Raw genomic sequence first — 13,959 nt, 5'->3', positions numbered from 1 at the left:
GACCAGGTTTGCTAGTCTGCTGGAGCCTATGGAACCACTGAGACTATGGCCCCTAGCTGCCCTTCAGGTCTGGAATTGAACCCACACCTGTGGTTTTCAGCCAAACAAAAGACAGGCATATGAGTTCAACATTATTTACCTCAAGTAGATATACTCCTTGGAGAGAACAATCATGGGAGAAAGGACAGCTTATGCACAGGAAGACAGCTTAGTGGACAGGAGTGCATAGAGGGATGGACACAGGGAAGAGGTAACTATGCGGAGGAAGTGGGAGGGGAGCTGTTGCATTGTAGTGAACTGTGGTCAATGTCATGAGACAAAGTGTATGTGAACTGCTATATGGAAAGTGAATCTGCTCTGTAAATCTTCACGCAAATCACACACACGTACACACACAAAAATGACCTTCCAGCAAAGCCAACAATGTCCTGACTTCTAGCATCCAGACCTGTGAGGAAATGTTTCTGTTCTTTGATGCCACCTGCTTTGTGGGATTTATGTTATAGCATTCCCACTTAACTAAGACATTTGGTTTCTTCTTTACCTTGCCCCCAACCAGTTTGCTGATAGTTCCCCATGTTTTAGCAGCCATGAGCAGCTCTTCTTTTGAGGAAGTCCCCTCCAGATCACTGTAGCCCCAGGACCCCTCTCTACTCTGCATTCTCACAGATCTGGGAGGCTGAGCCTAATACAGCACCCATGCTGGTCTCTGACTTCTCCATGTAGTATAGTCACTCTCACCATTCTCTGAACCTGCAGGATAGGACTGAGGTTGCCTTTTGCCCTTCTGAAAGCCAACAGCTGTCTCCCTCTTCTCTTTGTACCTGCTGTAATTCAAGGGCACAACTAAGACCAAAGAAGTGTATAATCAGAATTTGCTAAACATTAGCATCAGCACTCACCTTTTAAGAAGCGTTCAGGAAGCTCACTGGCAATCATCTGTCTGGGATGTAGGGGAGTGTTTGTGTGCAGTAGGGGAGACAACAGGGATTGGACAGGTTGTTACTATCAGCTGCTGCCTAGTTGGCTCCAACTCATAACAGAAAAAAACACTGTCAAGACTTGCTCCATCTTCATGATTGTTCCCACGTTTGAGTTCAGATGGGTAATAATACTCGGTTCTGATCCATAATGATTTCATTGGCTAATTTTTGAAAGTAGATTGCCAGGTCTTTATTCCTAGTCAAACTGGAAGCTTCAGTGAAACTTGTTTACTGTAGGTGAGACTGCTGGTATCTGAAGTACTGGTGGCAGCTACCAGCATCTTAGCCACATGCAAGCCACCACAGTACAACAAATGGACAGATTTGAGAGAAGTAGTCCTTAAACGTCCTCTGTAGGGGCAGAGTATAAATTTTATCTGAAATCTCTTCCAAATTTGAGAATTAATGATTCTAAACCCACTGCCATCGAGATGATTCCAACTCATCATGACCCCCACTGTGTTTCAGAGGCAGTAAATCTTTATAGAAATAGATTGCTCCATATTCCTTCCGCAGTGACTGGTAGATTTGAACCAACTTTCTTATTAGCAGTCAAATGCCTTAGGCACTGTGCCACCAGAGCTCCATTTAATGATTCTAGTAAGTAAAAAGTTGGGATAGAAAATTTGACCCAAAAGAGGAATTCATGAACTGTTGCACTGAGCATTGATTGTTACTATGCAAGGAGTAGAATGAAGGGACCAGACCTAGTGACATCAATCCTGGCAAATAATGAGCTGGTAGATAGCTCAATTTACCCTATCCCCCATCTCCTTCTTCCTCCCATACACTATAGTCACTTTTGAGTAATCAGCACGTACTCCCTGCCCCAACAGAGTCCACTTTTACATCTCCCTTATCTTGAAAGCACATTCGACCAGCTCCAGGCCACATGGTGCTGTCATGATAAAGTCCCATAGCCCTGAGCTCTCTAAAATACCAAGACCCACAACAGCTCTGTCATGGCTCAAAGGCCATCTTCTGTGGGGAAGGAATTATGATCAGGGAGATCACTTATCTAAGAGGTGGATGCCAGGGATATACAGGTGCCTAGCATCTTACACGGGAGCTCTGGTGGCGCAGTGCCTAAGGTATTTGACTGCTAACCAGAAGGCTGGCGGTTCAAACCCAGCAGCCACTCCTTGGAAGGAAGATGGGGCAACCTACTTCCATAGTGATACTGCCTGGGAAACTCAAGGAGGGGTTGCTATGAGCCGGGTCTAACTCGACGGCACATAACAACAACACAACAGGATTTTACACAAATCCTCATCATTTCAGTGTTGAAGCCAGACAGGGCCAAGGTATTCCTGCTCTGAACTTTCCAAAAGGGAGTTCTAAGGGCCTGAATCTGGCATCTTTCCCTACCCAACAGTATGAGCAGAACCAAATGGAAAAGATTTGCATATAATGTAACTTGTCCCATATTCCATTCCACAAGATTTCCTTGGGATTCCCTTATTCCTCCTTTTTGGGGTTCTGGTTTTCTTAAAAAAAAAATGGTTTTAAATAATTTGAAGATCAATATATATTATTTTATAGGTTATGTGCACTTTGGCTTCTTTTCACTCACATGAAAAATTAGTGATTCTGACCCACTTCCCACAGCTTCCCACCAACAACCAGTAAAGGAAAGCATCAGTACACTACTATGGACAATTTACTCTTTATTGATTAAAAATGAAGGAAACATGCAGTAAAATACAAAGTTCAAAAAAAAGGAGAAAAAGTTAATATTTTACACCTTTCATAATCTAGCATATGTCATAAGGAGGACTCTCCATTTATTGATATACCATTATTTTATCCTCCAGATTATTAAATAGTATCAGCTGGCTCTAGGGTTTGGTTTAGACCTTAAGCAAAAAAACCCAAACAAATCCACCAGTCATTTAGAAAGACCACATATTTCACAAACAGCATTGGCACATATTACTTTGTGCTATAGTCAGTCCTTACCCCAAGGACCAGAGGGTCCCACGGACCTAGAGACAGAGGTGCACGCTGGACCACTACTCCTGGAAAGGGATGGGGTTGCTCACTGTGTTATCTGCTGTTTCACCTGGGCAGTTTCTATTCACTCATTTTCTCATCACCACTGCACAAGCCAGCAAAGGGAGTCTACTAAACATCATGCGGAAGAAATAACACTGTCCTGGGGCTTGGTGTCTCTCCTGATTTCCAGCAGCCAAACAAAGAGAAAGGCCCAACCTACTTCTATTGTCATGCCTGACCAAATGCAGTTCAAAGGTAAAGGCCAAGGCTGGGGAAAGTGAACAGGAGGATAGCCTGTTGCTTATTCCCAGTCTAGACACCAGACTACCTCCAAATAAAAAGCTAAGCTAGAGTGACGATGCCACCAACCTTGAATTCATAATAAGTAGATTATGATGGGTTTATTTGAAACCAAAAAAGCATACTCTAAGGTTAAGCCAAAAGGATACTATCTCTGTTCCATACTTCATTCCCACCTCACCTTCCTATCCCTCCACCAATACCACCCCCCAAAAGAAAATGAAAATAAATGCTGAATATTTTTCCAGCAAACTGCTCGTTTTCTATCTCCCGGATTAGGAGCCTCCTTTCTTCTATCAATCATGCTGGGACTTTGGACTTTTGTGTCAGACTCTCTATCTACCTTCCTCCCAACCTCCCGACCCTGCATCCCAAATCCATTCCCTCTCATCCTCCCAACATCCATCACCTTCTCAAAATGCCTCTGCAGCGAGAACTGGTAGGAGAGAGCCCGGGACTAAAACCACAGGCTCAGAATGGGACAAAAGGTGTGACAAAGTGTGGGGAAAGCTTTCAGAGATGCACCAGGATAAAACAAGCAAAAGCAACCTTGTCCATCAGCTCAATGTTCCCAAAAAGGGCTCAAGTGACTCTGTAAGAGGCAGCTCTTCCCTTCCCATGAGGACATAGCCTATCTGTGTGTCTTTTTAGGGCCAGATTGAGCATCCATCCTTTTCATATATAAAACTTGGTAGAGCTATTAGCAGATAGAACAAAGGTTGACTGTGAAACAGTAGGAAATAAAACAAAAAACCACCAAAATCAACCCCATTGATTATTCACATATTGGATTTTGAGTACTCTTATTTAAACCTAAAGAATAATTTATATTTCTGTAGAAAATCAAATGAACACTGTCTACTCATAAACCCTAAAGGTCACGGCACATGTGGTTTCTCTTTCCATCTTGAGTCAGGTTCAGCACACAGAAGTGTGGACCCCCTCCAAAGGGTCAGTGCAGGAGAGGGGGCAGAAGGCAGGCATCTCTGGCAGGCATCTCCTTTATTGCTGTAGAAATCTCAGCTTTGTACACCCATTTCCTCATGGCTTGGAGGCCAGGCAAACTGATTTTCATGGGAAGATCGAGGAGTAATTTTTCTTCAAATTTAATTTTTAAAGAGTTGAAAATAAATACTTCACCAATGATATGAGTTATGATTTTTCCTGTTCAAAATCCACCTATAGGAAAATTCACTTTTTCAAGCCATTACTTGATATTTTCTCTAAAAACAGTCCCAAGGTCCACTCTTGAGGGCTCTGATGGCTGAAGTTCGACTACAGTCAGATGTTTTGCACCAGCTGAAGTTAAGGCTAGCAACCCTTTCTGGAGGGAGCAATGAAGAAGGGGGTGCCTGAGAGCAGCTTCAGCAAAACGCTTAAGAACATCATGAACAAAACAGGAGTTTAGGCTGCCTCCATCTGAGGCTGTGCTATTTCCTAACAAAGGTTGCTAGAATTCACATCAGGTACAAAAAAAGTAACACTAAATTAAATTCTCTGGGTTCCAGCTGATCAACCAACTTTTAATTGCTACGTCAGTGATAAGGAGATACCCCAAGATGCTCACATCCCGACAGGTATGGGAAAATGGGCAGGATGAAGAACATAAAATAGCTGCTACTTCCCACCTAGGGATGTCATTGGAGTAAGGCAAGATGAGCTGACAGATCTCCCTCCTAGGTCTTGAGGCTCACGGGCCACATCTCAGATGGAGGAAGAGAGGGGAGACATATGCAGTGAGTTTATGAATGGAACCCTTTAAGGGATGCTGGCCACTGGTGATCCAACTTTTCTTTCCCTATGGAAAAAAGGGGGAATGATGGCAGGAAGAACATAAGGGCAGACCTCTAAAGCTCCTAGCCAGGGAGGTTTGTTGCTGGGTTCTTTGGCAGTAGTGGGTTTAGGCCAACAGAAGCAACTGAGAAATGCATGTGTGGAATCCCCTTAGGCCGCCTCTTCTGGGTCTATGGTTTAGCTGATGCTGAGCTGGGCAAATCCTATTAGTTTACCATCATCAGGAATATCCGAGCCTTCAACACCAGATGCCTGAGAAGCAAACAAAATGAGAAGCTGTGGCTATTCATGAAAAGAATTCAGGTAACAATTAGAACTCATGTGGGGAAAGAAGGCAGTGGGAGAGAGGTCCCTGGGATTCAAACAGGAAGCAGATGAAGGTGTCTCTTCCAGAAAAGATGGGAGACTGGATACACAGGTAGCTAATAATGTCTCTTGAGAACAGTCAAGGGCCTGGGAGAGGAGGTTCTGATGGGGGATGGGGGTGAATGGGGGGCGTCATGAAAAAGGGAGGCCATTCAAAGGGAGAAATTGGCTCTGGGTTTCAGGGAGACTAAACACAATCCACTATACTGTCACATTCTCATCAATCAGGGAATATGGAAGCTTGTCTCTAGGGGCTGCTAGTATATAAATGGCAAAGTGGTTTAATAAGGAGGAAGGAATGAATACCAGTTTGAAAGTGACAGATCGATTTGACTGAGGTTCCTCCACAATTTTCTGCAAATTAGCTGCCACTGTAATCAACAAAACAGAGAAAGTAATGAGAGACTAAGTACATTCACTTTCAACTGTATTTAAAAGGCTTAAAGGGTAGTTGAGAATCGTCTATGTACAATGAAGGTGGAAGTACAGAGACCAAATGATAACTCCCCAAAGAAAAATGTCTTTAAAACTCATCTCCAGGTAGTACAAATAAAAACAGAATCAGTGTCAAATTAACATTCTTTAAAATGCATTATCAATCAAGGAAAGCCACTTGGTAGTAAAAAAAGTATGAGCTGCCTCCTCATGGAATAGAGCGCCTTAGACTGGGAGTTAGCAAACTACAACCTATGGCTTGTTTTTGTTCTACACGCAAGCTAAAAAATGGTTTAAAAATGACACAGACTATATATAGCTCATTGATTACTGAACCATTTACTTGCTGATCCTTTACAGACAAAGTTTATCTATCTGCCCTAGACAACGGTTTTTCTTTTAGTAATCTTTATCCTATTAGTTTACCATCATCAGGAATACATGAGCCTTCAACACCTGATGTCTTCCCTCTGCTTTTTCTAGGGCTGAATCGCTTATAATTTCTGCTCCCCTCTTGGCTTAGAGTTCACCCTCCAAAAAGGATGAGATATGGCCAAAATTACTTTAGCTTGTGACTTTTGCTATCATTGCTACTAGAGTCTTGACTATCACTTGGAGCTCACAACGCAAACTTAGAAGTGAGATGTATTTGGAGGCAGGAGGGGTAAGGATTGTCCTCAATGGCCTGTAATTTCAGCAAAACCAAGAACCATTCCAAGAGCCATCAGACCTATGAGGTGGAATAAAAGTCTAGTTTTCTGGGTACTAAGTACTTGTACAGACAGAGATACAGGAGACACGAGCAGGGCACAATGTAATTACCTATTACTAAATCCCTTCCATCGACCAGGCCAGCAGAAATGAGTTCCTGAGAGACACCCTCTGCTGTATCTGCAAGAACAAAGAAGAAGGGGCTTCTTTTTTTTTTTGTGATTTGGATGAAAATTTACAGAGCAAATTCACTTTCCATACAGCAGTTCACGTACACTTTGTCTCATGACATTGACTACAATTTACCCCCATGCAATAGCTCCCCTCCTACTTCCTCCCGACAGTTACCCTGTGGCCATCCCTCCATGCACTCCTGCCCCGAGCTGTCTCCCCGTGCATAAGCAGCCCTTCCTTCTCCTATGATTGTTCTCTCCAGGGCGTGTGTCTACTTGAGGTAAGTGTTTAACTCACATGCCTGTACATTGTTTGGCTGGAAACCACAGGTGTGGGTTCAATTCCAGACCTGAAGGGCAGCTATGGGCCACAGTCTCAGTGGTTCCACCAGGCTCTATCAGACAGAGCTCCATTTCTTGTGCACATGTCACTGTTAACTCTGGGAACCAGCATGGGTGTCAGCATTGCCAGACCCAACTAGCTGCTAAATCCACAGAATCAAGAAGGGAAGCAGTGTTTCTCCCACATAAGGATTTTTCCTACCACTCAGCATTACCTTAAGTGATGTACTCTCACAGGTGTATCTAGAGGACAGAATCTATATGGATCAGGTAGCAAATATCAGCTTGATGTAAAGATAATGTTCTAAGTAATAGTATGAGTTTGATGCGTTCAGGACCATGTCAGAAGAGCACCTGACAACGATGCTGCAGCAGAAATTTCTATTACGAAAGCAACCCTGGACCTGACCTTCTCAGACCCTACTTAGCTCTGCAACATGATGATGAATGAAGAGCATCTCGAGAGCTAATAAAACAGGATCTACTCTCAGTCAAAAACTTCAGCAAACACAACGCAATCTTCTCTCTTTGGGGATCCCTTTCCAAGGTTTTTGCTAAAATCATTTATTTTTCATCTTGGTAGGCTTTTCCTCATATTTAGTTATCCCAAGTGGTACAAGTTGAGCAAGGGCTATAACCAGAAACAAAAAAGATAGGACAGAGTATCCCCAATTAACCTCATCCCCAAACTCAGTAGTGCTGGCTCCAGAAGGTTGAACATAGAACTCCTCAAAAGGAAAGGATTAGGGAACAATTCTGGGCTCTGTGTGTGTGTTGGGGGGGCAGTGTTGTCACACACTTACACAGATGACCAGCAATTTAAAATAACTCCTTAAAATGCGACTTTGCCTGGCTTTAAAAAAGTAAAACATACTCCTCTGTCCACTTGTTCCTTTAAATAATTAGTTGCTGATGATACTGAGAGAACAGGGAGAGTAAAGACAGATACCTACTGGCTGCTGGACACTCCCCATATCAGACCACTGAGTAACAAAGGCAAGAGATAAAGTAAGCCTCATTCCAGGGAGAAGTTCACAGCCAGAAACAGTGCATGATAGGGCTCAGCTTCAGTCTGAGAGAGGAGACTGAAGGGTTTGTTTCTTATTTACTATCATGGAGGACAACCAAATAAAATGATTTTAAAAACAACAAAACAACTTTGGACTCCAATAGATCTGGGTTTGAATTCCAGCTATATCTTTTCCCAGCTATGTGACCTTGAAAAAGTTATTTTGCTTCTAAGCTTTGATTTCATCACCTATAAAATGGGAAAATAATATTTCCTTAGGGAGGCTACTGTGAGAATTTAATGAGATAGTGTTTACAATGCTTGGCCCATAGCAAGCAATAAATGAGAGTTATATTCATTATTGTTTTCTATTACACTAGTTTTCTAAATAAGTATAGTAGTAGATAAACTCTATCTTTATTTCATTCGTTCATCCACCAAAACCTTTAAACAAGGAAAAACTGTTATTGTCCTTTAAAAGCAAAATAATCTAAAGGACAAACTCTTTACATTTTGTTAAATAACCAGAGGAAAACTTAGAAGTTATTTTCTTTTCAATGTTTTTGATGCCTTACCTCTCCCAGGAGTAAATTCAAATCGGATATCATTCAGTTCTTTTTTTGAATTCCTACAAAAGAAACAGAATGTGTGAAATAAAAATCTCTGGATTTATAGACTCTGCCAACATATATTAGGAAAATTGTGCCTCAAGATAACTTGTTGTACAAAACAAAACACACAAACTCACTGCCATTGAGTTGGATCTGACTCATAGTGGCCCCTCCTTGGGTTTCCGAGGCGGTATCACTATGGAAGTAGATTGCCCAATCTTCCTTCTGAGGAACGGCTGGTGGGTTTGAACCGCCAGCCTTCTGGTTAGTGGTCAAATGTCTGAGGCACTACGTCACCAGAGACAGGCACATGAGCTGAATATTTACATTAGGTAGATACACTCCTTGGAGAGATCAATCATGGAAGAACAGAAGGGCTGTGTATGCAGCAAAGGGAGACAGCTTGGTGGGAAGAAGTGCATGGGAGGGAAGGACACAGAGAAGAGGTAACTATGGGAAGTGGGAAGAGAGCTGTTGCACTGTGGGAAACTGCAGTCAACAGCATGAGACAAAGTGTATGTGAACTGCTATATGGAAAATGAATTAGCTCTGTAAACTTTCACCCAAATCACAATAAAAATGAAAAACAAACAAACTTGTTGGGTTCCTATAAATAATATCATTTGTCTGGATAAGCTCATACCACAGGGCTTCAGAGCCATCAACTTAAAATGATCATCCAATTGTCCTACAACTCTTTAAACTTATGTACCCCACTCCTATTGATAAATATAAAAATCTCATGCCTTAGGAGATTATTGTATGGCCTTCCCATCAAAATGATCATATAAAAGTAAAAGGAAAATCTTTATGAGCACAGTGAGGTAGGTAGGACTTAAAGAATGGGTGGGATCTGAGTAGGCAGAAAGAATGGGGAAAAGAACTGGACTCAACTCTGGCAGCAGAGTTAATACATGACTCCAGAAAACTGACCGTGCTGTGTACTGTGATTAAGTTTCACTGCAGGATTTTGTTGAAGGCAGTGGAATTAGAACACTGTTTGTAATGGCAGATATACCTGATTACTGAGGACCCAAAAGTATTTTATGTAAACAGCACAAAGGGCTTGAGTCTATCTGACAAATATACCTGAGGATGTTACTGAAATTATGCTTAAAAATATGACTACATCTTTCAAACATACCATTCCAAAGCGATTTTTTTCCATCACACTGCCTTCTCTTTGTATTTGTACACACAGACTTGCACTCTGCATGTACACTACTTGAGGACTTCTTTTTTTTTTTATTGTGATTTGGGTGAAGATTTATCAGAGCAAATTCACTTTTCAGCAGTTCACATATACTTTGTCTCATGTCACTGACCACAGTTTACCACAATGCAACAGCTCCCCTTCCACTTCCTCCCCAGAGTTACCTCTTCCCAGTGTCCATCCCTCCATACTCTCCTGCCCCCTGAGCTGTCTCCCTGTGCATAAACAGCCCTTTTTCTCCCATGATTGTTCTCTCCAAGGCGTGTGTCTACTTGAGGTAAATGTTTAACTCACATGCCTGTACTTTGTTTGGCTGGAAACCACAGGTATGGGTTCAATTCCAGACCTGAAGGGCAGCTAGGGGCCATAGTCTCAGTGGACCAACAAACCTTGTCCGCACCTTTTTTTTTTCCTCCAAATGATTTTGAGTTTTGTTCCACATTGTTCTTCCTCTCTACCCAGGATCTCCCTTCCAAGTGGATGACAGTGGTAGCCGGGCACCATCTAGTTCTTCTGGTCTCATAGTTATATAGGTTGGTGTACCAGTCGCTAGGACTAATTGTTTCTAATGAGGACTTCTTTTAAGCTGGGCTAAGTACATATAATGCACCTTCTTACCTAGACTTGATTTAGCAAGGGAATATTTAACTGTCTCTTTTCTTGGAATCCTTCCACAATATTGGTATCCATGCAAAATCTCTATAAGTGCTATGCACAATCTGCTTAATAAATACTCAATAATTTTTTTTTTCCTGAAAGCTGAATAAAATTAACATTGAAATGTTCAGCACAAATTTACTTTGCCATTCACAAACATCTTCAAAGGAACCAACGTAGTAAACTGGGCTAAACGTGTTTATCATCTCTTCTGGCCATTCAACCTCAAAGTTTTCATCTGTTAGAATAAGAATCCAACCTCCTATTCCATAAACACAGTCTGGAACACAGGCCATTAAATAATCACTCTCTCAAAAAGTTAAACAGATCACTTACATACGTCTTTAGTACCTTCCTAAAGCACATGTCAAATGAATTTTTGTACTATTAACAGAATTTTTCTTTATAGAGACAAGTGGTATTCTGTATGTACAATTAAAATAAGATATAATTACCAAGGCATACAATTACTATGCCTTCAGAACTATTTGAGATAACATTAGGTATACCAAGTAGGTTTCTATAAAGGGAAGGTGAGCAAATCTAGTTTCTTTACGTTTATGGCATAATTTCAATGCTCATAGTGGTATGATCAAAACATTCTCAAAATAGCTCTTGTTGCCTATTATAGTCTTACCAAGAAAATTAGGAATTCGTATGTGGAAAAGGGTGCATCAATGGTAATTCAGCAGGACTCTTTGTAAAAATGTTAGTGATTGTTAAAGCCAGAGTTATCTCAGGTCATACTTTTAATACTATACACATGTATCTTTGAAATGCATTTATGAGTAGAAAGAGACCTAATCTGATAAGACTCTGGAATCTTAATCCTAATCCAACTACTGGCAGAGAGAGAAGGTTAAAACTAAAAAATTGCTATCTACGTTACTTCCTGTTGAGTAATCTTTCAATATGGCCCTATTAAGAACCAATAATTTACTTAAAAGCTTGCAAGCAGCCATCCATATTGGCCTCAATCTGCCTAGAGCAATAGAAGAGGGAGAGTCAGGAATAGGAAGAACTGGACTTGTGGCTGACTGCCTACATCAACACTTGTTTCCTCTGCCCTAAGACCTGAAGAACTCGATTGTGCTTGGCTACCTTTTGATCAAAGATTCTATAGAAGAATCCTGATCAAAAAGGAGATAATACAGAACAGAATTTCAAATTCTCATGGAATCTAGACTTTCTGGAACCACAGAGGCTGGATGAACTCTTAAAACTAATGCCCTGAGATACTGAACCTTAAACCAAGGACATCTCCTGAAGTTACCTTCAAATAAAACAAAAATTAAGCTTAACTTAGTAAATGCCTTGAGCATTTTGTTTTTTTTAAGAACTGTCTGTAAGGGATCACACTGACAATAAACTTGAAGGGGACTGGATAGTAAACTCAGGGGACAGTGAGTTTAAATCAATGGAGGAAGAACAATTCAGAAAAGGAGGGTGAAAATGGGCATACAATTTGAAGAATATAATCAGCATCACTGAATTATACATGTACAAATTACCGAACCGGTTATGCTCTGCTGCAGTTATTCTCAACAACATATTCTTAAAATAATTGCAAAATAACTAAATAAATAAATAAGAACCAACAATTTTTTACTTGCTGTAAAATAAAGAAACAGACCAAACATATATTTAGAAGTTTTTCCTTTCGTCTCTTATATATATGGCCTTTATTTTATCTTCCAACAATCAAAAAGCCTTCTTCTTGGTTTAGTTGATCTTGGAATCCAGGATGCTTATATGGTAAAAATTACAAGTCTAATCCTTAGATAAGGAGCCCTGGTGGGTAATGGTAAAGCACTCAGCTGCTAACCAGAAGATCAGTGAAGTGAACCCACTAGTAGCTCTGCAGAAGAAAAGACCTGGCAATCTGTCTTGTAAAGATTTCAGCCTAGGAAACCTGATGGGGCAGCTCTGCTCTGTCCTGTAAGGGCTCTATGAGTTGGAATCAACAGCATACAACAACAATCTTCATATAAGCCAGCTACTGCTGTTCCTCTAAAACCTTCAATACAGACCACACTCTCAGCCTTAATTCACTATACAACTACTCATCATTTATCAACAATCTCATCATCTGACATTCTGCATTTATAACAATAGCAAGAAAATCTACTATCTGACTATTTTGCATACTGCTGACCTCTGATAGTAACAAACACCAAAGTACAAGGTGAAAATAACTCTGGCTATGATGGTGAAGGTTATGACCTTGACTGGACCATAATTCTTAGTGGCTTGGTAGTTATGTAATGATGAAATTTAGCAGTTATGTAATGATGAAATCTGGCAGCTACATGATGATGAAATCTGTAATGATATATAGTCAACCTCCACTTTGTGATCTGATGTGGCCATCCTCTATTTTCTCATAATGACAATTTTTGCATAATGACCTCGTCTTTGGCACCCAACCCTAGATAAGTGAGGAGTAGGTGTACTGCAAATATACAAATTCATTAACCCTTAGTGGAGAAGCAACTAAGAGAAAGTACATGATGGTCAGCCACAGAATCTACTGACATCCAGGTCTTCACCCTATTCCTATCATTTCTGAGAGAAATAATATATCTGGGAGCAAATAGCACCTGATGCTAGGACAATACATAATCCTCTGCAGCTACTCTCAGGTACAGACTATTCAAAAAAGGAGTATTTTCAAAAAGAAACAGCATATTCTAAGTATTCAGAAAGCCAAAAATGTCTACTTACCTTAATCTTAGAACTAGACTGATTGGTATCTTGGTTTCTTGTGAATCTGCTCCCGAAGACTGAGCCTAAAAAACATTGAAAGGTATGAAGTGACTGCCTTAAACATTAAGCATAGAGGTGACATAATGGTCAACTGCTAGAGGAATCCTCCACTTGGCAGCAACACTTTTTTTATCTCCAGGTGAGGTCATCCTTGTCCCTAGGACACTCCCTGCTGTGAGAGGATATGCACTCCAGGACAAAAGCAACATAAGCTGAATGTCAGCCTGAATCAAATACATTTAAAAAGGTAATTCTCAAACCCAGATGCAAATCCATATATATAAATTTTATATTTTTCAGACCTCTGTTCCCCTCACAGAGGTGAAAGAAATGAAGCTGGGTTTTTTACTTTTCAAGAGACTTTCCAGTGTGTCAAAAGGCAGGGCCTAAACCAGCAGCCCTGCAGGAATCTGTCCAATTCTGAGGTTCCAGGTCTTTTTGCTGTTGTTGCTGTAAGGTGCCATCGAGTCGTTTCTGACTCTTAGCGACCCCATGCACAGGAGAATGAAACACTGCCCGATCCCATGCCAGCTCGACAATCCCCGCTATACTTGAGCCCATCATCGCAGCCACCGTGTCAATCCATCTCGTTGAAGGCCTCCCC

At 41.1% G+C, this 13,959-nt stretch overlaps 1 protein-coding gene across 1 annotated transcript in view; it reads right to left on the bottom strand.

Annotated features, from left to right (window-relative positions):
- Window positions 1–5,249: 5,249 nt before the first annotated feature.
- Window positions 5,250–13,959, bottom strand: part of OXSR1 (oxidative stress responsive kinase 1) — a 215,762-nt gene continuing 207,052 nt past the window's right edge. Inside the window, exons 14-18 of the mRNA XM_007945706.1 lie at window positions 13,314–13,378; window positions 8,684–8,736; window positions 6,696–6,764; window positions 5,745–5,809; window positions 5,250–5,324 (exon numbers count right to left, since the gene is read on the bottom strand). Coding sequence (XP_007943897.1) covers window positions 5,250–5,324; window positions 5,745–5,809; window positions 6,696–6,764; window positions 8,684–8,736; window positions 13,314–13,378 — 327 coding nt within the window. The remainder of the gene's footprint in view (window positions 5,325–5,744; window positions 5,810–6,695; window positions 6,765–8,683; window positions 8,737–13,313; window positions 13,379–13,959) is intronic.

Source organism: Orycteropus afer, unplaced genomic scaffold (assembly GCF_000298275.1).
Source record: "Orycteropus afer afer isolate SDZICR_OR568_19922 unplaced genomic scaffold, OryAfe1.0 scaffold00142, whole genome shotgun sequence".
NCBI lineage: Eukaryota > Metazoa > Chordata > Mammalia > Tubulidentata > Orycteropodidae > Orycteropus > Orycteropus afer.
Note: the sequence above shows the minus strand (reverse complement) of the source record. Positions and strands in the feature narration are given on the sequence as shown.